The sequence below is a fragment of the Pleurodeles waltl genome, chromosome 9 (genome assembly GCF_031143425.1).
Source record: "Pleurodeles waltl isolate 20211129_DDA chromosome 9, aPleWal1.hap1.20221129, whole genome shotgun sequence".
NCBI classification, from domain to species: Eukaryota; Metazoa; Chordata; class Amphibia; order Caudata; family Salamandridae; genus Pleurodeles; species Pleurodeles waltl.
Genome location: NC_090448.1, coordinates 968,077,099 through 968,100,634, shown reverse-complemented (window position 1 = coordinate 968,100,634; position 23,536 = coordinate 968,077,099). Strand labels below are relative to the sequence as shown.

General features: G+C 38.9%; 1 protein-coding gene across 33 annotated transcripts in view; it reads left to right on the top strand.

Annotated features, from left to right (window-relative positions):
• Nucleotides 1-15,878, top strand: part of NRXN3 (neurexin 3) — a 1,990,994-nt gene extending 1,975,116 nt beyond the window's left edge. For 11 of the 33 annotated variants that reach the window (XM_069208378.1, XM_069208375.1, XM_069208372.1 and 8 more), the window contains one exon: nt 13,751-14,812. In XM_069208378.1, the coding sequence (XP_069064479.1) occupies nt 13,751-14,670 (920 nt within the window). In that variant the 3' untranslated portion in view covers nt 14,671-14,812. Of the gene's footprint in view, nt 1-4,953; nt 5,686-13,750 lie in introns of those variants that run through there. The other 22 variants (XR_011198826.1, XR_011198824.1, XR_011198825.1 and 19 more) reach the window with 8 other exon arrangements.
• The last annotated feature ends 7,658 nt before the right edge of the window (nt 15,879-23,536 follow it).

Genomic DNA, 23,536 nt, shown 5'->3' with positions numbered 1-23,536 from the left:
GTGCTGTTGGCATCTGGATGATAATCTCTGGAAGGGAGGCGCTGGTCTGCCCTCAAGGGACAAGGTGGAAGAACCGACTAGAAATTGAACATTAAGGCTTCTTCAACTTGGCAAGGTTGACTGTTAGTTGAATGAATGAATCAGAAAGTCTCAAAGTGTTTAGTATACAATTCACATAAAAGGTATAAATGTATAGTCCTTTTACAACAGTCTTCATCCGCCATGTCAGTGGTTCACTCAGAGGCTCATTGACGTCACAATCAACGTGAACGGAAAGGTTGGTATGAATGATGGGGTACTAGTCTGGAAGTAAATGAAGAATACCAGCACCCTCTGCCTATGGTGAGAACAGTGAACATACCTCAGTTAATTGATCGCTGCACACTACGTTATGGCAAATAACTCAAAGGAACCATATGGCCTTAAACTCTGAGAGTCATATTTAAAGGAAACCATATAAGTTCATATTTAAAGGAAAGGTAGGATCATATCAAAAATATTAAACTGGGTCATCTTCAATTTGCTCCACCACCATAATCCTCTGTCCTGACAGCCCAACATTCATTGAGTATTCAGTTCTTGGTACTATCATCCTGACATGACCATCACTAGATTTACCTGCCTGGATCCACCATGCAAGGCATGGCAGTCCCAAGTAGGGAAATCAAACTATTACCCTGAGGCAAAGGAGAAAAACTGTCATTGTTATGTTTTTCATTAAATAAACCCTGTTTGTGAGTTTGATTTTTTAAAACAAAAAAACATGAATCTTGTGTATGCTACAAACCTGGGGCTTTCTCAGCAAAGTTCAGAGCCTTCAGTGAAGCCACTGCACCTCATCTAAATTTGATGAGCCATTCTTCACTAAGAAAGCTGAGGTCTGAGCCTCCACTGACCTCTCAGACTGGTGAGCTGTGTCAGGGTCTAAATGACCACATGAGGTTCTGTCTATGAGTCAGATAAGCAATGGTTTAAATGTTTTATGCCAGCTGGGTTTGCAATTTTCCAGTGTGATGGGATTCCATAATCCCCTTAATTTATTAAAGTGGAATCTTCCCAGAGAAACGAGAAAGTAAATAGTTGTGAAAACACAAATAATATCTGCAAGTTATGCTACAGTTAATTGGGGACTGGTGGGCAAACGATTGTCATATTTTTTCAAAGTTTGTAGAACAGACGCTTATTGGCTTAGGTTGTCTTTCTCAAAAAATGTTAAATGGTGTTATATTTTGAGACAGAGAGAGAGGGAGGATGGTGTCCTCTTTTTTTAAGAAAAAATAATACGAAAGATCACTTTTACTATTTTTTAAAAATTTTGGTTGCTTTCATGGAAACTGACAAGCTTAATTTCGGTCAAAAACGTAAATGTGTGCATAATAAATACACCTATATGTACACCTATAAAACAAAAAATAACTTTCCTAAATTTTCCAAAAGTGCAAAGTGTCAGTTCTTCGTGTGCTTGTTACATGCCATTTCCATGGTGAAGAACTGTGCACATTTCTGCACGAAGAAGATGTAAAGTTGATTCAAAAAGGAAGAGAGGAATGCTGGACAAATCCTCGTACCTCAGCTACCCCACTGTGGAATTTCCAAGCCAGCCCTAATAACCAATCGGGGACTACAAACTCGGACGTGGGTGGTATACACAAAAAATGATTCCATAATGAAAATAGGAGGAATTCCTCCAGTTTCTCCCTCCTTCCCCCTCCTCAGTGCACATCCTGCTTCAATGCTTCTATTTCTCTATCCAGATTTTGATGGTATGAAATCCTCTTTCTCGCCTTTCCGTCCTCTCATGCGTGTTAAACAGTAAAGCTCAAATAGTCTTTTGGTTTTTCGAACAGTGGTATTTACCTAGGACCCGGTTTCAAAATCCCTGGTTGAATATGTCCCCTCTGACTGGTGTCCTTGAAAGCAGTATGACATTCCAGCACACGCTTTCACTAGAGTGGGTTGGGCTAACTCCCCTGGGGAGACAGAACTCTTCCTAGGGTTGCTCTTACAAATGACAATTACTTTCCAAATTGCAATTTAAAAAACAAGCGTGTTGAAGAATAGATAATGGTACTGACCGAGGGAACCTTCCACAAAGTCTCTTTCAAAATAGTCTCCATGAGATGCCTATTGGTGTTCTTTGGAGACGAGGGACCTCTCCAAGTAAAACCATCAAAGCACCACCCTACTCATTGGCTATCAGCAAAGTGGACTATTGCAATTGTATTTTAGAGGGCCTTCCTCCTCAGACCTTTGCTCCCCTTAATTGAGTAAAACTACTGCTTAAATCTGAGATAAAAGAATGTCAGAGAAGTACCCATGGCCGTTGACCAGACTGAGATCCACTGTTGGACATCCAGCACATAATACAATGACTTTCGGGCAGTGCAGCCCAGTAACAATTACATACACCACTTAGAGGAAACAGACAAATGGAACCTTGAAACATTCCACCTTTAGCATGGAGTACATCTACATTAAATATACTGCATTGTCTCTGATAAGATGTCCTCAAGTGTCCTTTGCATTTTATTTAACTGGGGGCCCTCCGAAGGACCTTACCTACAGAGGTAGTCTCTACCTCTCGTGCCCTATCAGTCCCATGCAGTAACAGCAAAGGTAAGGCTTGAGTTAAATATATAGTCAAGGGCAATTATTAGGCCCGGGTGAAACTTCCGTTCCCAGAATGTAATCTTGTTTAATTACAGTCATTTTACTTAATGGCTGTTACGGAAATTTTACCAAATTATGCTATTACTCCACATTGTGTAATTAAGCGCTGCTCACTGCAAAAATGTAGCGTACTTGGAAACAGGGCAAACAATCAGAACGTGAGTCGCTGCTGTTTGTGGCGCTTGTGTTTTTTTTATGCTATATTTTTAGCATGAAATGCGTCCTTGCACCCAAAATCAACACAAGAACAAACTTTGCACTAATGTACGGTGCCAGGTGCTGGTTTTGCATTTCGAGTAATTGTGCATAATATTTCAGAAATTTCACATAATTACACAAAAGCAAAGGGTGTGAATTTCACAGAACCCTAGTAGTCATGCACTGTATTAAATTGGCAGACAAGGATTAAGAATTATAAATAAATATTGACGGTGGAATCATATGATTAGAGCCTAAGCCACATTTGAAAGCGAGAGTCTTGGAGGCAATTTGTTTGAAGATATTGCGCCTCATCATAAGGGCCTTGTTTAAATGGATGTGATAGAAAACAAGGTCAATCTCTGAACCTGTAAGACCTTATGTAACACCAATACAGGGTCTTTAGTGCCCAGCATAGCTGATAATTGGGTTTGTACTTCATTGATATCAGATGGACATGGAAGGTCATACTACTCCTGTGCACCTCTTAAACTATCCCGTCCCATTTCTCCTCTCTCCCTCTCCCCTCTTGCTGTTACTTCTTTTTTCTTTTCTACTTTCCCTAGATGCAACTTACTTTAAGCATGCATTAATATCCTGCAGTAAAGAAATGACCCACTGTATAAACTCAACCGACCCTTTTATCCCACCATGTCTAATTATGATGCATCCAGATGCCACAGGCTTTTCCTGTCCATTACAAACAATCGTTTTTGTTATTTTTGAAGAGGCAAAAGACAACGCTGGTGGGTTTTGATTTTTTTCACCCCAGTAAGAAATGGAAATCAAATGTTTCATAGTTTTCTTGTCGGACAAAAATACGAAAATTAACCTTTTCAAATCTGTGTGTCCCGTGCATCTGGCTGTTCATCCTTAAACGTCTGTGCAACATTAATCTTTGTTGGACAACGTAAAAGACATATATATATAAAAGTTTTGTTACTTTCTGCTTTATTGTGGAAAAAACGTGTTTTCCCCCTCCAATAGTATATATTTTGATGTGTTTATTTTCAATTGCTAATCTCTATTTGTATTGGGTTTTGTTCCAAAATTCAATCACCCAACCAAAAAATACACACAGTTTTCAAACAGCTCTGAATTATTTTGTGCAAAAATCCCAGTTTTTTTCAACCCTGTTCTTCTTTCTCGTAAAGAACAACTTCAGCTATGATGTTGCATAGTCTTTCTAGCAGTAGCTTAAAATATGTAGAAATAAACATGTTTTAAGGGATAATTTTAGTAGTCAAACTTAGATTATAGACTGTATATGAAGCTTCATCTGCCAACTGCTGATTTTTCAAATGTTTGGACTTGGGCAAAAATGAGACAAATAGACTTTTGCTTTAATTCTAAGTTGAGGTAAATATTATAACAGCAGATGCAGTGCTAAAAGCTGTATTCATATATTCCATTATATTCCTTAAACTACAATGAAAGGCTCACTAATTTTAAAGTTCTTACAGAATGCTGGGTTTCTGTACAATTCAAAAGTGTGGCAAAATATGTATTTTGTTTCATTTTTGCCCCCACATTTTTGCATGCAGAACCAAGTGGGTCAGATGCCACGGCAAAAATAGTTAACTTGCAGTCAGGTTTTTGGAAGTTGTGGGGTGCTACCATCGCCCTAGATCTGCCCCTCTTAGAACAATACAAACCCTAGTCATCACTTTGATTTTAAACTCGGAGAGAACCCTTTCTTCTTTCAGTATTTTTGTAAGGCGTAGAGGGACAACTGTGTGACTCCTGGCTGAAGTTGTTCAATCTCATGCGAACTTTAAAAAATACTCTTTTGTTCTGATCTTTTTTAACTATGATTACTCAATGTCAATTCTTTTGCTTCAATTTCTTTTTTTTAGTAAGAAGAAAAAAATGTTTTTAATAATTTGACAACAAACTTTAATGAATGAAGCTGTATTTTTACTATTTTATTTCTTTTTTGGTTAAACACTGCATGTTGAAGAAGTTGCAGCTTAGGGTTTGTGAGAATGTCAATGTAAGAGTTTTGTTCTGTTCCTTTCATCGATGGGCATGTACAGTTATATGCTCATTTTGTTTTCTTGTATATTGCCCGCCCCTTCCTTACAGCCAGAAGCTCTAATGCTGCTAGAACGCTTCGTATCGCAATTACATGGACATGGCAACTGACTTATACATTAACGTTCATCCTCTTCATCACCTGTGCGGTATACTCATAGATCTGTCCCAGACACCTCTCAATCCCCTTCCCTCCTGTCACATTTCCTTCCCTACCTATCACCCCTTCCTTTCTATAGCATTGTTAAAATTTATGTAAAACCATCCATCCCTAAATGAAAACATAAATCTAAAATATATATATTTTTTCGATCTGATATCAACCAAACTAAATTTTTTTCTCTACAACCAATTGGAAGCCACATCAAGAGGAAGTAAATTCAAAGTGACAAATGTAAAAGATTTTTTTTCTTTTTGGTTGTTTTCGTTTATTTTTTTAATTTGGTTATTTTTTATAATACTTGAATTATTTTAAATAGAAAAAAAAGTATTACAAAAAAGAAAAAAATACATTTTTTATTATTGTGCAGATTTTTTTCCTTTTCATGTCTATGTGGTGTGGCTGTATGATGTTGTTACTTTGCCCTTCCTGTATCATCCTTTGTCGTGATTGGTTATCATAATTAGAGAGCAGACATTTTGCTCAAAATGCTTTTGAGAGAAAAGTAAAAAAAAATAGATGCAAGAATGTGACAATTCTACTTGTCCTAGAGCATTCTTACAAAACTTTTGTTTGTAAAATTTTTTTCACATGCCAAAAAAACATGCGGGCAATTTGTTGATGTAAGTGGACTGAAAATTGTGGTACTGTATGCCTTTCTTCTGAATTATAAACACTGTTTCATTTTTTTTTGCGTCGTGCATTTTTTGTAAACTTTTTTATGAGTTTCCTTTAATAATGCAAGTGATAAAAGTGTTTTTTCATTTCTACGATAACTTTGATGTGCGTTTACTTTGTTTTTACATTTTATTGTTGTGCATGCTTATTCTCTCCTTTGCGTTTTATTCTTTTTTGATGTACCCGTTTGTGGCTTCAAATGTGACTGCACCATAAGACTACAGAAATTGGGAGGACTGAGTGCTGTTTTAGATGTATACTCTTCAATCCTTCAACCTAATATAAATTATCTGTTTTCTAAGAAGGTATTTTATAATTCCCAAACTAGTAAGAAGCAGTATAAGTTTAATTTCTCCTTTCTTCATCCAACAGTAGCCAGATGTCTCCATCTATAGAGATTTTCAACTGAAGTGCGTTGTGGATGGTGCACAATGAAATTGTCATAAATGTAAACTACATTGGTGACTTTAACTTGCGATGTCACCAAGCACTCAAGAAGCTCTCAAGTGATTGATGCAGAACAATTGGGCAGAATGCACAATCGTGGCCCTACTACAATGAACTGTCAATGTACAGTTGTGGGAAAATATTATTTTAAATGGTGTTAGGCTAATAAAAGCATGGCAAAGAAGTGGGGAAAGCACTAAATATGTTCCATCATTCCTAACGGAAATAGTGCAATCGCCAGGAGAAAGTTAGCATATGTGAAAGAGATTAACAAAAATGTGCACAAACGGGAACATACTAATTAAACTTGTAATTGCCATTACAAATATAAACTTTCCAGTGACTAATCACACACCAAATTCAGGTCTGGTACAATTGTTTTAACTTTCACAAACTTTAAATTGTGCACATAGTATCCAATTTGTCTACGCTCACGCTTGGAATCAGAACCTTGTTCTCAAGAGTGTACAACTGAAGACCACACATAGTATGTGTATGAAGAGCAGGTGTAAGTATTGACAGAGCTATTGACTATTATCTACCCTTTCAATTTCAGTGCCAGTCTGAAAAGGGAAGCAGCCTGGAGTGTTGTGTGGCATTGTCAGCAATCAAGCACAGGTGACTTGATATAACTAGTGCCAGGACGTCAATCAGGGATACCCACTGATAGCAGAGGTTTCATCTGCATTGCCTTATGGTATCTTTGGCTCTGCCTTTGCCGCACCTGGTCTCGTGGTTATTTTCCATGACTACCAATTATGCACTTTTCTGCAGATATACAAACACCTAGCCAATATGATGATATCAGAAAGAGCGGAACAGGAAACCTCCCTTCCAAAAACGGCCACACCACAAACAACCAATGACAACACAGCAAGTTCATCACCAGAGGGAAGAATCAAAATACACTCAACTCCCAATGCGGGGCATTACCTTTTGGCCACAATGGAGAGGAGGACCCCAACATTTATCCATCTGAAGGGACTCATCCGGGGCTATGGTCCTCCTTTTCCCAGTGTGATAACAGAAAAACACAGCATTAGTTCGCCAGGCTCCACCTTGGGATTTTGTACTTTATAGTTTCTGCCAGGATGCTTTGTCAGTCCAAACTCAGGTGCTAGCATTTGATTGGGATTGACAAAATAGATAGATAGATAGATAGATAGATAGATAGATAGATAGATAGATAGATAGATAGATAGATAGATAGATAGATTTGTGTCTATGTTCTAAGGGTCACGTGGATGACATAAAAAAACACATCTTGTGAAGTGAAGCACCATTTTGTGATGTTTTTAACCGACAAACAACCCACGCAACTAAAAGGTAATAATGCTTACCCAGACCATCACAGTCTCTGTTAACAAAATGGAGGGCTGTGTATTTCTAAAATTATATGGTTTCCTTCTAGCTAGAAACATTATCAACTGATGACCTAAAAGCACACTCGTCTGGAACACGTCAGCCTTTGCCAAGCTGTCTTTTTATGATTGTAGCCTTCTGTTTCACCAAGTCTTCTGGAATGAGATAGCATGTTATTGGTGAGAAGGGGGGTTGTACTATAGTTTTTAAAACTAAAGACCCCTCAGTTGCTGCAGACAGACAATTAAGATCTGCCAACCATATTCTTCGCTTGCTTGTCACAGATGGTGCGTTAAAATTGCAGTTAAAAATCATTTTCAATGTTATGTCTGCCTTTGCAGATATTAGATTCAGTGAAGCTCTGACAGGCCTAAAAACAGCATTCTAACGCGTTGTGTTTCTTGCTTTCAGCTGGCCTACATCCATTTAGTTTAAATGTGAACACTGGCTGAAACCAGCCTTCAAAGCCCCATGAGCATCGTTTCACCAAAATTCTAGGGGAAATGCAAGTGGCATTACACATACATTATGAACCCTGATGACTTGAAAGAGTTGACTTAATGTTGCACCATTACTAGCACAAGAGCTTCCCAAGTCCTACTTAGGAAACAGCTGTAAGTGGAAATCACATAGTCCTTCATAACCTCTGAGACCAGGTGCAGCAAAGGCAGTGGCAAGGGTACCAAAAGACAATGCAGATAAAACCTCTGCTATCAGTGGGTTTCCCTGATTGACGTCCTGGCACAATTTATATGAAGCCATCAGTGAATGACTGCTGGCACTGCCACAAAGCACTCCAGGCTGCTTACCTTTTCAGACAGGCACTGAATTTGATAAGCAGATAATAGTCAATAGCTCTGTCAATACTCACACCTTCTCTTCATACACTCACTATGTATGGTCTTGGGTTTCACACTCTTGAGAAGATGGTTCTGATTCAAAGCGTGAGACTGGTGTCCATTTCCCAGAGTCAAGTTTTAGCCACAAGATATTTGTCCCTGGGGTATGATACAGAGAATGTGGAATGGAGACAACAGGAAACAAAAACAAATAATTAGGCATGTCTGCCATTTACCTCAGCTACACTTCATGATTCCAAAATGGAGGTCGTCTAGCAATAGGCTGCTCAGGATTTATATCCCTAAAGTAATGTAATTTCATAATTGTTCTGGGTTCATCTCTGAGTCTCTGTTTCAATGACTCAGATATGTAAAATAAAAGGACATTGTGGATGCTGCTGAAAACTTTCATCAGCATCATGGCCACTGCAGTAAAATAGCAAATCCTTTATATACGCCTAATATTTGTGATATTCCCTTCCACACACCCAGAGCACTAACTAACTCATTAATATCATCAAAATAGTCGATTGCAATAGTCTTTTAGTGGGTCTTCCTTGTTACATATTAGATCCCCTTGACAATGTCTTATATTTCACCACTAAAGTACTATACAAATCCCCCAGGAGCACGTGCACTGCACCATATTGCATGAAGTCAGATAGTTTTCTGTCAAGAATGGAACCCTTTAAACATTTTTGTCTTCAAGAGCAATTATGTTGGATCCCCAGGTTACATTTCAGATGCCATGGTACCAGAATATCAATATCAGAACATCATTTGACATAAATATTGTTTACGAATTCTTGACTTAGGTTTGATGAAGAAGGATCTTTTGAATATGTTTTACATCAGTCTTCAAAAAAATACAAAAAAAATACAATAATCCATGTGATATTCGACTATTTATTCAAGGTACGCAGTCTCAACCAGACTGCATGGGACTTTCTTCTGAGCAATTGCTCGCCTTGAACCAGACCTCATGGGCAATGACAGCCTCGCTTTCTTCTTTCTAAAATTGCGGCCGCAAGCCTGGCAAGTCGCAGCACTATCTGCTTATGCAAGAGAAAATTGTGTTTATATATATACTGGCACCTTGACACTTTGGATTCACCATTCTAGAGCTAACGTCCACACTTAGTTGTGTTTTTATTTTTCCGTAATGCCTTGAATTAGCCCTAGGCTTACTTGCCACAGCAGTGAGAAACACATGTTGGCTGAGTGTTTAAATATATAACTGATTATACAAAGCATATCTTGAATAAATAGTCAAATCTCACATGGACATTCTGATTTGCTTTTGTATTTCTTGAAGACTGATATAAAAAAAAATTGTTCAAACGATTTTTCTTCATCAAATCTAAATCAACAATTGATGGTATAACTAGCACAGAGAGGGAATCATACTGGTTATTTTATCTGTAATATATTTGCATCTTATCTATGTATATTAAATTAACTTTTAGATTTGGGTATTTACCTAGAAGGATGCATTTTACATTTCATTTAACTAGCAATCTGTCAGGGTATTATTGGACACGCAGTACTAATCAACAGCCCACGTTTCTCCCGTCAGTTGACATAAATGTTGAATTTTAAATAGTATCTAGAAAAAATACTCATTGGAGTTATTAATGGAAAAACTACACCCAGTGGGACAATATTTATAAATATTTAGGGCATGATATGTATGTCAGACAATATTTCTGTATGTGATATGAGACACAATTCTTCCACATATCGTATCCAGCTACATCCTCTCAAGCACCTTAAGATCATCTAGTCAACACTACCTGCCACACTGAACCCCCCACCAGCCCCATCAGATCTTCCCAATTTCTTAGAAGGAATGAAAACAATACTAAACCCCACCTTCTGAGTTGTAAAGGAGTGGTCAAATGTAAATATGGCAGATGTTCTTATATGCCCAATTCGAAGAGGCTTTTGCCCATGATGCTGTTTTATACAGTACTATGATCTACATTGAACTGTATTCAGTTTGCCTCCTCTTGTTCTCACTACCGTACAACGACATGTGTAAAGAACAACACTTATAACCACATAGGTTTTTTTTGTAATTCTACCCAATCTATATAGAGTCTGAGGTACCAAAATGTAAACCTGACCCAAGGCACAGCATTCTGGTTGAATGTTTCTTGTTGCTCCTTTTTATATAAATAAACGTTCAAGGTGAGAAGCAGAGGGGTAAAAACCCCTCCTAATTGAACTTAACACATCCCAGATAACATACATTAAATCCACAAACCTTGCAGTAGAAAGACTCTGACACATATTTGAAAGGTAATAAACTATGGCTTTTAATTTGCGCTACTGTTCGCCAGTGGCAAGCGCATCCGAATAGCTTCTGCTGTCAGAAGCTGACCATGAGGCTTCAGTGAGTTATCACCTGACAGTCATAAACACTATACGATTGATCCATTGTGGTAACGCCAACCCACTTAATGACTCATGGTGGAAAGTAGCACACCCCCAAGGCAAGATGGGAGAGGTTGAGACAAAATGCTGCAGCTCTGTCTTACTATGTTCTGGAGCCTCCCATTGGCTACATGTGAGCTGGACTGGCTTGGGTGGACCATGCAGCACTAGCAAGGAGCACACTATCTACTGTGTGTAGTCCCCACTTGACTGACCCTCCGTGGAGTGGATTTGCACTCAGGATACCATAGCAACTGTCAGGCATATCCGGCGAGGGTCTTTTAGCAAATGCAGGGCACATTTACGAAGCACCCACAGCCGCTACCCCAGTGCGCTCCAAGCACAGCAAGAAGGTTGATTGGTCATCATGCAAAGGTCATCACCTTCATATATTATCTTTGCGTACTTCCCTGCCTGCAGTAAAGTCAGGTTTCGGGCATTAGTCCCAGCTGTAGTGTTCATTAGGAGATGAGCGCTAAAGATGTGTGTCCAGCATTGATCTCAACTACAGTTTGCACGGTGACATCCCAGTTGGAGGCAGGTATTAGACTCTGGTCCCATCAGCAGGGTTCTTGATTAGATTTGCCTTAGCACCGCAGATAAACAATTAATCTCGTCTGACTGCTCATTGTGAAGTTTGCCCTACATTCTGCGGTCAGTCATTGATTCCTGGGCCAGTAAATAGAGAATATTAAGCCTTTTAAAGCCACACACACAGCATATCCTGCCCTACAGTACACACGGAAAGAGAAAACCAAATAAATTTCCTGACAGCCTGGCTCTTAGTGGTCCCCACGCTGGCCTGGGCAGTGTCAGAGGTGTAAGTGGTCTGTCCTGGCAGGCCACGGCACACTCCAAAGAATGGTTTTGCCCTGGCTCTTATGTTTCTTTTTCAAATTAAGCACTAGTAAGATATTGACACAGGTTAAGTGGAAGAACTCAAGAACCAAGTCCACACTGCAAACCACTAGGCAGAGACAACCCTGTAACAAAAAGTGTCCTGGTGGTTGCTAAGATCATAAAGTGTGTTCACTCTTCCTGTAACTGACCCATATACTCAAACTTTCGTCCTATCACACTCTATCACCCTCTTTCTTTTGATAGAGTGTGATACAACGAAAGTTTGTGTACTCTTTCACTCAAATTCTCTCTCTCACCCCTTCTAACTCTCTCACGCACCCTCAAGCGCAGTCAATATCTCTCTTGTGTTACTTATTTTCTCTCATGTATTCTTCTGTCACTCTCTTTTTCTCTCTCTCCGGGCCCCCCACTCTATCTTCTTTTTCTTTCAGTCTCTCACTTTCTCCTCCATCTTTCACTTTTGCGACAAACCCAGCATCACTCTTTCTCACTTTCTCATTACTTCGCATGCGCTCACTCTTTTGCGTACCTACCCACCAATGAGATCTATTGGTGTCACTAACTCTCTTGTTACGCAGTAAAATGACTGTTCTCTTATCCTCTCTCTCGTGCCCTTTTTCTTACCCACACAGTTGCTGCCTCACTCTTTCAGATTCACTCCCACTCACCCAATTAATTACTCAATAACGTAAATGCTCTTTATTTTTCTCATTCTCACTTGCTAACTCTGGCTTTCTCTCTCATTCACACCCTGCCAGTTTTTCACTCTTTCACTCTCTTTTACTCTCTTGCTCACTCTATCTTACTCACTCTTTCCTCAGGCACGCTCTTTCGCACATTGTTCCACTTTCCCTCTCTGCCAATTACTCTTTCTCTCTGTTACCCTATCGCTCACACGGAATCAGTCTCTAAGTAACTTTCTCATTCGGCTTCTCTTTCTCATTCCCTAACTCACACTTATTCTTCCACTCACTCACCCTTTGCACCTCTTTTGCATAGCTACACTCTATTACGCTCCAGTGCACCACTGATTAACCCACTCTTTCTCTCACTCGCATGTGATCTCACTCCAATTCTGCTACTAATGTCTTGTCATTTGCACGGTGGGAACACACACTACAGATGCTCATCACTTACCAAATTACGTTCTTAAAAGCAGAAATGAACATTTGAAAATATTATCTTGCCATTGCCCTCGTCTTAAAAAACCTATTTTCTGTTCAGTACCCGGTGAGTTCCTTGGAACATATTACTGTCCCTTATCGCATTCAGAATGCCCTCACTTCCAAAAGCCTGTACCATATGACTTTCCAATAACTAAAAAAGAGTAGAGTTCTGCACAATCACTTCAGGGATCTTGTGAGACCAAGCTCGAGGCGCTAGCTGCCTCTTCTGTGCCTTCTGAGAAGTGCCTTATACGGAAATTTGGAGTTTGCCTTGGAAGACACAATCACTGAAGGGAGACAGTAGCAAAGCAGGTTTCAGCTCTCCCGTAATGTGCCTCCACAACCCTTTATGGGGCCACAAGTGAGGATTTAAAGAGTGGTTACTCAGACATAAACACCCTAATTTTGGCAGACACCACTGTGAGCTAACAAATAGATTATAAGTAAGATTGGAGTTACTGAAAGTTTATTTTTTAATCTTAATTAGGACTTCTATTATGGTGAGTGGTGGTAAAAGCACATTCCAATAATGCTGCTCTCACAATGCAAGTACCCTTATGTCCTTGATCTATCAAAGGCCCACCTTTCCACTCGGAATTAATGGAAGCGTTTTCACTGACAAAGCATGCAGAGGAAATGTTCCATTTAGGTACTAGAACAGATGCATCAGGACAGGTTCGGGCCCAGCCCATTAGCCAGGTTAAAATTTGTATTTGAGGTATACTACCTAGAAAAAATGAGGTTAAACATGGCAGGATGCAGGATGAATAGAGATATAGTACTTGAAATGCCGGTCCTCCTTCAGAAAGTTCTTATCCGACCACTTCGAATGCATTGACAAAAAAACAGAACTTTATGCATGTTTACTAATCTCCTTCTTCTCTTTTTTTCTCTCCCAGGAGGTGAATTAGTTATCCCTGTTCTCGTAGATCACCCTATAGATCTCCCTCCTATAGTTACTCGTGCACCCTCCATTACACTCCCCCCTACCTTTCGCCCCCTCCTCACCATTATTGAGACCACCAAAGAGTCCCTGTCCATGACCTCTGAGGCGGGGTTACCTTGCTTGTCGGACCAAGGCAGCGATGGTTGTGATGATGATGATGATGGCTTGGTGATATCTGGGTATGGCTCAGGGGAAACCTTTGACTCTAACCTGCCCCCTACTGATGATGAAGATTTTTACACCACCTTCTCCTTGGTAACAGATAAGAGTCATTCCACATCTGTCTTCGAAGGTGGCTTCAAAGCACATGCGCCCAAGTGGGAATCCAAGGACTTTAGACCTAACAAAGCCTCCGAAATTGGTAGGACTACTACCACGTCTGTGCCCCCTGAGCTGATCCGCTCAACAACTTCGTCCTCATCCCGGATGGCCCCCAAACTGCCAGCCGGCAAAATGAATAACCGTGATCTCAAACCCCAACCTGACATAGTCCTGCTCCCACTGCCCACCACCTTCGAGCTAGACAGCACCAAGCTAATAACGCCCCCCATGTTCCGTAATGTGCCCACAGCAAACCCCACGGAGCCGGGAGTCAGACGGGTCCCGGGGGCCTCGGAGGTGGTCCGTGAGTCCAGCAGCACGACGGGGATGGTCGTCGGCATTGTGGCAGCGGCCGCCCTTTGCATCCTCATCCTCCTGTACGCCATGTACAAGTACAGGAACAGGGACGAGGGGTCCTATCAAGTGGACGAGACGCGGAATTACATCAGCAACTCGGCGCAGAGCAATGGTGCACTGGTCAAAGAGAAGCAGCAGGGCGCCAAGAGTGGCCACAAGAAACAGAAAAACAAGGACAAAGAGTATTATGTGTAAAAATAAAATACAATTTCTATGTGAGCTCCTACATACCTGTGAGACTGAGACTCGATGTCAGAACTGTTGGAACGGTGTGTTCAGGAGCATCGGTCAATGGGAGGGGTAGGAAAGGACAAACCACAGCCCCCAACCGGGATGTTTCCAGCCACTCCCAAGAGTGCAAACTTTTGCCTACTGTAATATAAAAGCACACTTAAAATGCTTTCTCTCCTAGAAGGCACAACAGTAGTTTCCACTCAGAGTACCTACTATTTCCATCAACTCCATCGTCGTGGTACAACAAGAGACCTCGGTAATGCCGAGCAGAGTGTCTGCAAAACAAAAAACTTATATAACATCAACTGAAAAAACTATATAAAACAATGTTTCGTGTGGTCGTTTGACTGTATGGATACGATTTTCCTGGTTTCCAGATTCAATGGCAAAACAAAAATTGAAAAAAAAAACACGAACAAACGGACAAAATGTAGGAAAGTAATCTGGGCCGCGCCCAGTCGTGTTGATCTTGGAGTTCTGGTTGAGAGAGAAACAAGACAAAAAAATAAGTTAATGGCCTTTCTTTTTGGGTGTGGTGGAAATGAGGAGTGGACAAAAGAATGAGATGTAATATTTCCGACAATAGACTGTTGCCATATTGCGAAATTCATGGTTATGTTTTCCTTACATATCAGGTTATGAATGGGTTACTTGGGGATAAATTATTTTTTTTGAAAACAAGATAAAAAAAGACATCTCTTTTGGAACGGATCAGTGGGTGAGGGAGGGGCTGGTCCAGGAACACAGCTTAAAAACTCTCAAAGCAGGCTCTTTCGGTCTGTCTGATCAGGGCTATTGGCTATACTGATGACATTGCTATGCATTAGCGCAGCCAAAACTGTGGCAATGGATTAGTAGAAAAAAATACAGAAGGGGGAGACAAAAGCCCCTATTTTCTTGGGGTTTCTGTTTTTGTGACTTTAGTGCTTGCATGAAAACCACAAATTGCAAATCAGTTGGGTTATGGAAACTGGAAAGACTCAAGTGGGGGATTAAACATGCAACAACCCCACCGGTGTCACAGAAGCCAAACATTTCATTGAAGTATGTATACTTGGGTTTTTCACTACATTTTTCCATGTGTATTTTTTAATTTGTAGATCTGTCCTGACACCCTTTATTCGACCCCCCCCCTCTTTTTTAATCACCAAAATTTAAGCTGCTGTGACAAAATGAAATTAAAGAAAAGAAGTTTATTAATAGTATGATATATATATAAATAGATATATATATATATATATATATGCAGATATATTTATCATGGGATTGTATGTTTGATGAATGACCAGGAATGGAACCTTGGCAACGCATCTCAATGGTGGAATGATGTTTTTGTGCAAATTAAAAAATCTTCAAATGTGAAAGTGTCAGGTTTCGAAATGTCACAGTTCTCTGTGTCAAAGAGCATATATAAAACTGAAAAAATACACACTTCCTGGACTTTGTTTACATATTTTCATACATATTTTTATTCACTGTTGTCATTATCCGCAAAATCACATTGGTTTGAAAGCAGCAGTCTTACGTGAATATATTTTTCAACAAAATTGTTAGAAAGAAAAATAAACCAAAGTATTCGCAAAACTCCTAGTTTTAGAGAAACCTATTACACTTCTGATGAGTTTTCAAAATACCACCAAGCTTCTCAAAAAGTCATTTTGCTTAACAATTGCCACCTGAACAGGCCAAGGTGCAAACGTGGAGCATTTCCCTTGGAAACTGAGCATGCTCTGTCTTGAAAAACTATAGTCTTTCCTTAAATGCCTAAGAAATACCTTAATAAGTGTGTCAATTGAGAAGGGTGGTCCTCAATAAATAACGTATACCATTTACTTAAAGAACCTATATTGTGTCTAAAATCGAGAAAGTTTTGTCAGATCACAAACAAAAATAGCAAAGAAAAGGAAGTTTGATTTTTAAAATTATTCTGGTAGTACTGCTGCTGATTAGTTATTCTTGAGTTTGTTTTCTTTGTCTCAATATTTCTGTATGAGATGACTTAACGGTGCAGAAAATTGACCTCCAGATTGACAGGCCAAGTCTTGTAATGTACAAGGTCAAAGAAGGATATACAGTGTTACTGCTAACCGTGAAAAATCAAAATGGTGCAAAGGACTCTGGGATATCAGAAATGTACAATTTCATTTTTTGTAAAGTGAAAACAAACTAATAATGAATACTAAAATATCAGCTGTTTAGATTTAGGAATCTACACCTGCTGGTGAGTCTGAGTCGCATGGAAAATTTGGCTTTGAGAACGTCATCAAATGCCAAGGATTTACATTTAAATCATAAAAACGGCCTTCTCAGCAAAAAAGTGAGTGTTCGAAATTTTTCGGGGAAAGGCTGCCAGATAATAGGTTCTTTTTGAATAGAAATATACAGAGGGTTTCTTTCAACCTTACCACCCTCTAAATTAAGCAAAAAACAGATTGGGTTTTGAGACAAGAAAAATATGAATTAGAAAAGGTAATTGGCTGGAAATATATGAAGATGACTATATCTTGATGTCTGTAAAAGATTGCTGTTCTTGAAGTCTTGGAGTCTTGTGAAATGATTTTCTGCTTTCTTCTTTTACTTTTATTTTTTTTACATTTGAGTACAAAATAAACTGTTTCTGTTAATTTATTTTGTGTATTTCTCTATTGAACAAATTTTGGGAACACGTGCATCATTATTATGTGTAAGCTCGAACATAAGTCCCGGTACTCTCTGGACAGAAACCTTGACAAATTTCGTTTATCTTTTGTGATATTACTGCTATTTTTCTCTTTCTTTTTTCTCCTTCTCTTATTTTTCATATTTGCATTTTCGTTCAAGGATATGCTTAGCAATAAAATGTTCTTCCCAAAAGGAGTGGATGTTCTGATTCTTATTTTTCCCAGGTTGAAATGGAAAGATATGCTCCATCTCTCCCACCAGAATGACCAAAATGAAGGGGTAGTATATCTATGGCTAAAGCAAGAATTCATCTTTATATTAGATGTGGCTTAGTCTAGACCAGTGGTTCCCAACCTTTTGACTTCTGTGGAACCCCACTTTACCATTACTGGAACCCGAGGACCCCCACTGAATCATTATTGGAATTACTGAAAGCTGGGGACCTAATATGTTAATATTATTTAATTTTCTAAGCTGTTGCGGTCTCTCTGAGGAGGCTTTGCGGACCCCCACGGGTCCCCGGACCACAGGTTGGGAACCACTGGTCTAGACTTCCACTTCACTCACTCCTGAATTTTGAGCCATGCATCACACAAATACAAGGGAGAAAACTTTGTGGATTGAGTTCAATCTATTAAAGTTTTAAAGAGACAATCACATTTTAGGGAAAATGCTGCGAAATATATACCATATTTGTGACATTCCTATAAACAATGACAACATCAATTTTCACTCTCCTATCTATACATTTCATACAACAAATTTGTCCTATTCAAAGTCATGGAATCAGTGATCATTTGAAAATCTCCTTTACTATAGTGTTTCTGAAACCATATGTTGAGTTCACATTTTTGAAATACACCCTTGTTGTGTACCAGATCTCACTTGATTACCAGTCTGTACACATACAACGTACCTAACAAGATGGTCACATCTTATGACCACATCTCAGTACCCAGAAATAATTGAGACAATATGGCGTAATAAGGACGTAAATAGTAAATTCACATACATTGTTCTTAAATGTTTTTGTTATAACAATTGCAGTTATATTAATACCTACCACAACAATATTAATAATACCATTAATAAAAAAGTACTACTACTACTACTGCTACTAATAATGATAATGATTGTTAATATTCTTATTACAACATGTTAATGATAAACATATGCTGCTCATTACTAAGCTGCAAGAACAGCATGGGTAACAAATAGCTACATTTTATATTATCAAAACAAAACATTTTCAGTGGTTATCTATGAATGACTTCAATTACCAAGACCTTTGCTACTACATGAAGACGTAGATGCAATTCACAAAATGAAGGACAAAACCTTGTATAATTGCTCCTTAAGCAAGTGTAGCGTAAGGTAAAAGCACACATTTTAAAAGATGTTTTACTCAACTGTAGTTTTCTCATCCATTATTAGTTTCCTGACATTGCACCATGTCCTTCCAAATACCATAAGGACTGGTACAGTTCGCCACACTTCTTGTACGTTTTTTTAATAAAAATGTATTAAAATGGGTACATGTATATTTGCATATTCTCAGCTATTCAGTTAGCATTGCCATGAATGTGTTTAACATTTGCACATAGATTAAAAAATAATGTGTGTAGTCTGTATGAATTAATTGTGTAAATTATGTACACAACAATCACACCTGCCACCTTGGATCAAACTTTTAAGAATAACAGGAGGTGTAGATATGCCATTACCTCTATTTCAACACCTAAGTGTGACTTACACATTGAAAAAGACAATCGACCCCAAGAGAATGCTGAAAGAGTAGACAAAACATTACACGTCTTATGACCAGTTAATGACAGAAAGAAAATAGAGGTTTTTTAACAATTCTCGTGTTGTTTCTATCCTTCATATACTAAAGTTCCTCAGTAGGAATTCTGGGTGTATTCAGTAGTTTTCCAGTGATCCAACATGTTAATTACATGATTCTAAACGTATATTGTTCCTACACCCACAAGAGTCAGACACCTGACCCTATGTAACCCATGGACATTTCTGGATCTATTCATAGTGAATTTGAAGATTGATTATATTAAACCCACACACCAAAGGTTACTAAAAATTGGTTATACCCACTTCAAAAGACACAGGCCAAGATTTACTGATGGTTTGCATTGGGCATCAGTTTTTTGTAACGCACACCAGACACAAAATGTTAAGGTGGGATTTACTAACCAACGCAAATCTGGATTTGTATCAGATAATATCCCAAAGCTAACACAAAATTGTCTAATATGCTGTCTTGGGTTTCTTTGTGTCTAGAGGACATTCAGTGAGAGGGTTCCAATGCAACCACCCATTGTTTTTTGTGCATTTCTTTATTGAAATGTTCATATATGAAAACAACCATATTGAAATACAGAGTATTCCTAAAGTACTCCACTCCAACATAAATACTATACTAAGTAAGACCCCAAAAAGGAACAATAAAAGCTTAGGTAAGAATAAAAGAAAAAAAATCAACAATGATCAAATAAGGCATCTCACTTAACATATACAGTTTAAGCAATGCATATGATAACCCATCACATACATAATATACATCCAACAAACAAATGGACTAAACCACCAAACTCAAAGTTTCATCCCAGAATCATATTGTAGAGGAAAGCACTCCAATTGCCATCATAGTTGAACATATAAAAGAAGTATACCACACACAAGAGAAAGATAGTTAAAATTAACATAAAAAATGGGCCCGAATCTCACTGAATACCTGGATTTGATTGTGAACCTTATAAATCTGGTGTACACTTGTAGCTAACAGATAAAATTCAGCTAGCCATTCTTTATGCCTGGGCACCTGTGCTGTATGCCTAGGCAGACCTAAGCCACCATAAGGTCTGACAACATCCATCTTCACCAATGAGAAGTCGTACTATCTGAAGCAACAAAATTGTGTAGCAAGGTCAGCTTGTTCAACTCTTTGAAAGGAATAAAATCAGTTGAGCGTGGTGTCTCCCATGCATAATGCCAATATATATCCAAAATTGGGCATGTCCAAAGTAAGTGATAGAAATCACATGCAATATGTGGACACTTCCAACATACCGCACTAAGAACCAGACAAGCCTTTTACAGTTTAAAAGGAGACCAATACTAGTTATGGAGGATTTTTTAAATAGGCGTACTTTAACAGTGGTTTACTGAGTGATCGATCATGATACTCTAGGATTTCTTTCCAGTCACTATCAGAGTATCTACACCCAGCCACTCCTGCTAATATGATTTAGCTGCAAAGCAAGTATGTGAGTAGAGATTGTCAATGAGCACTTGGTACATATTCGACACCTCCCCCTTGCTAAAGCACCACAACGTGAGGTAATTTAGAATCGGTGAAGCTGAAAGATGAATTGGATCCTGCCCGAGTTTAGCTCTTAAGCAATGCCACAGTTGCCAATACCTCTAGAGCTGTGACTGAGGAAGTAAAAATATTGATTTTAACATCTTAAAGGAATGAAACAAACCTACATTGAGAAAGTCTCAAATTGTTTCAATTTCCTGGTCTTTCCCTAAAGCCCATTTTATCGGCTGTCGGTCCACAGTGATACCCTCATTGTGCCAAAGTGGTGCATCTTTATAAATGGTTCTGTGAACTCTCAAATGTCGGCGTGAATCTTTCCATGCAGCCCACATATCCCTTAAGGAGGGAGAATGGACCAGAGCTGTCAAAATGCAAGTATAATATAAAATGCCTAAACCCACAGGAGCCTGTACAATGTTCTGCTCCCATGATACACAATCTGTAAATAAATAAACTGATTTTCTACAGGAACCAATAGATAGATGCCAGTTGCGATAAATGTTTAGCCAGGTAGTAAAGCTGCATGTGAAGGTCAGAGACCACCCAACCTGGTATCCGGTCCGATAAACCCATTGGTTTTGATGCCAATATGCAAAGCTCTATTTAAGAAGAATCGTAGACTGGGATTTGGTCCATAACTCTATACCTTCTCGAGGCAGGTGTATTGAGGAGAAATGTTGTCATAGTGGAAGGGACACATTCCACTACAAAATCTATGCTTTAAAGAACAACGATACCTTTGCATTTTGGCATAAGGGTGTGTGCATTGGCGCATGGCTCCCAAAAGTGCACCAGCACAGGGAAAGAGGAGGATAGCACCATATCTTAATAGATATAGCAATGTTCTGGTCTCTCCCTTTCAAGCAACACAGCACAGCAACAAGCGTAGGGTGACATTTGAGTAAATCTGGCCACCAAAGTACAGAATCTGGAATAATCTTAAAACCTAGAATAAAAGCTTTGATCTTTTAGTATCTGAAACCAACTATGCTGCTTATCAATTGGACACTCAATTGAAATTCAAAAATCTAATGATTGGATATCCAAAACAAAGTGGAAATATTTAACACAGGAGAGTTCATTCCAGATTCACTACGCCAGTGTAGTCATATTTTAGTATACGTCACGTACCTGTGTGGCTGTTCTGCTAAATGTGCAAATTTTTCTGTAGTGGCACAGAATGGGTGTTTCCAGGGAATATCAAGGGAGTTAGACTTATGAGCAACCGGAGCAAATTTCTTAGAGCAGTTCTGAAAGTATGGGAAGCTGATCACAACTGATCACAACAGAGCTTAGTGGTTGTCAGTGGTTGTAATAAACTGTGCTTGGGATATAAGCTGAACAGCACATAATCAGAGTCAAAGGAAACTTGTGTTTTAATGATGGGGAAAGAAAATTCCACTACATCAGTATTTTAATTCAAAGGGAATGTTTTGACAAGCCAAGAAATTTTTTTTGGGAAATATCTCTGAAGATGATATCTTTGATTGAAAGAGGGCTCAAAGGGGATTAGTAGTTTGATGAGGTAGCCAGGCACCCGTTAATGCTTGACCTAGTGCACAAGGTGGCTGGCTTTGAATACTGCCCTTTGCTTGGTCGGGAGCCAGTGACATCTAAATAGGAGTTATGTGGTCTATCATTTTCATATCTCATGGATAGACCAAACAATGTTGTACTTGTTGAATATAAAAAAGCAAAATTAATGACTTTTCTATAGAAAGTAAAAGGGAGGTGCCTACACTCATTGGGCCTTCAAGGATCCCTCAAAGGTTAGTAAGAGACTTGCACAGAAAGACAGTGCGATGAATCATCCTTCCGTGTACCTGTCCTGCATCCATCTGCAGCATATGGGCTAACCTGTACTGAGAATGTGAACAGGGCAATTACAGTAATCAAGTCCTTGAAGTCTTGCAAATACAGTTTCTGCTTTCTCCTTTCACTTTTAACTTCATGTTTTGTATAGACTTGGGAGATAAAGTTTATTGTTCTCTATTGAACCATCATCTAATGATAGTCCAACATAAGGGTAAACATGTGGCATGGGCTAAATGAACCATTGCGGTCCATTCATAGTGACCATTTAATGATTCACCAGTAGAGCATACCTTTTTTCCTGTAGACGTACAACTGCTTGCCATCAGAAAACACCTGACTACTAGGAGGTAAATGTCTATCCCTTTAGGTATAGCTCCTTACACTACACAGCATCTTCACATATAAACAATACTCCGTCACTGAAGAATCACAGCACCTAATTTTTATGCACTTTGCCCATATACCTTCATTAGACCACTTCTAATAATGTCCAGGCCACATATTTAGATTATATTACTGCAGTACTATCCTCTACCTTCAATTAGAATGAAGAATCGTCAGGATTATATCACGATCATCAAAAACAAATAATGGCCCCTACACCCAGGTATAAAAATCTCTGGGTAGTGGCAGTCATTTGTATTTCCCACTTTCGGATTTTCTTTTTTAAAAAACAAAAACGTTCTAAAAGTTAATCTGATGGCTGTCATAAATTATGGCAGGAGTCCACAAATTCCTTTGTACCTTGACAGGAATCACGATTGTGGTGGTTCCTTTCAAGGTACAGAGATCACCAACAGACCAGTGGTGGTTCTAAATTTAGAAGATGGTAATCCTTCAGGGTGGCAGGTGAAATCTCCTCCAACCACCCTAACAGATGGAGTATTAAACTTTAAATCTGGCCCGATGTCAATATTAGACTCTACGTCTCAATTATTTATTTTATCCTGCAAAATGGCCACAATAGTCCTCCGACTAGAGAGAAACATCCCCATGCTGTATCTCTCTGCTTCG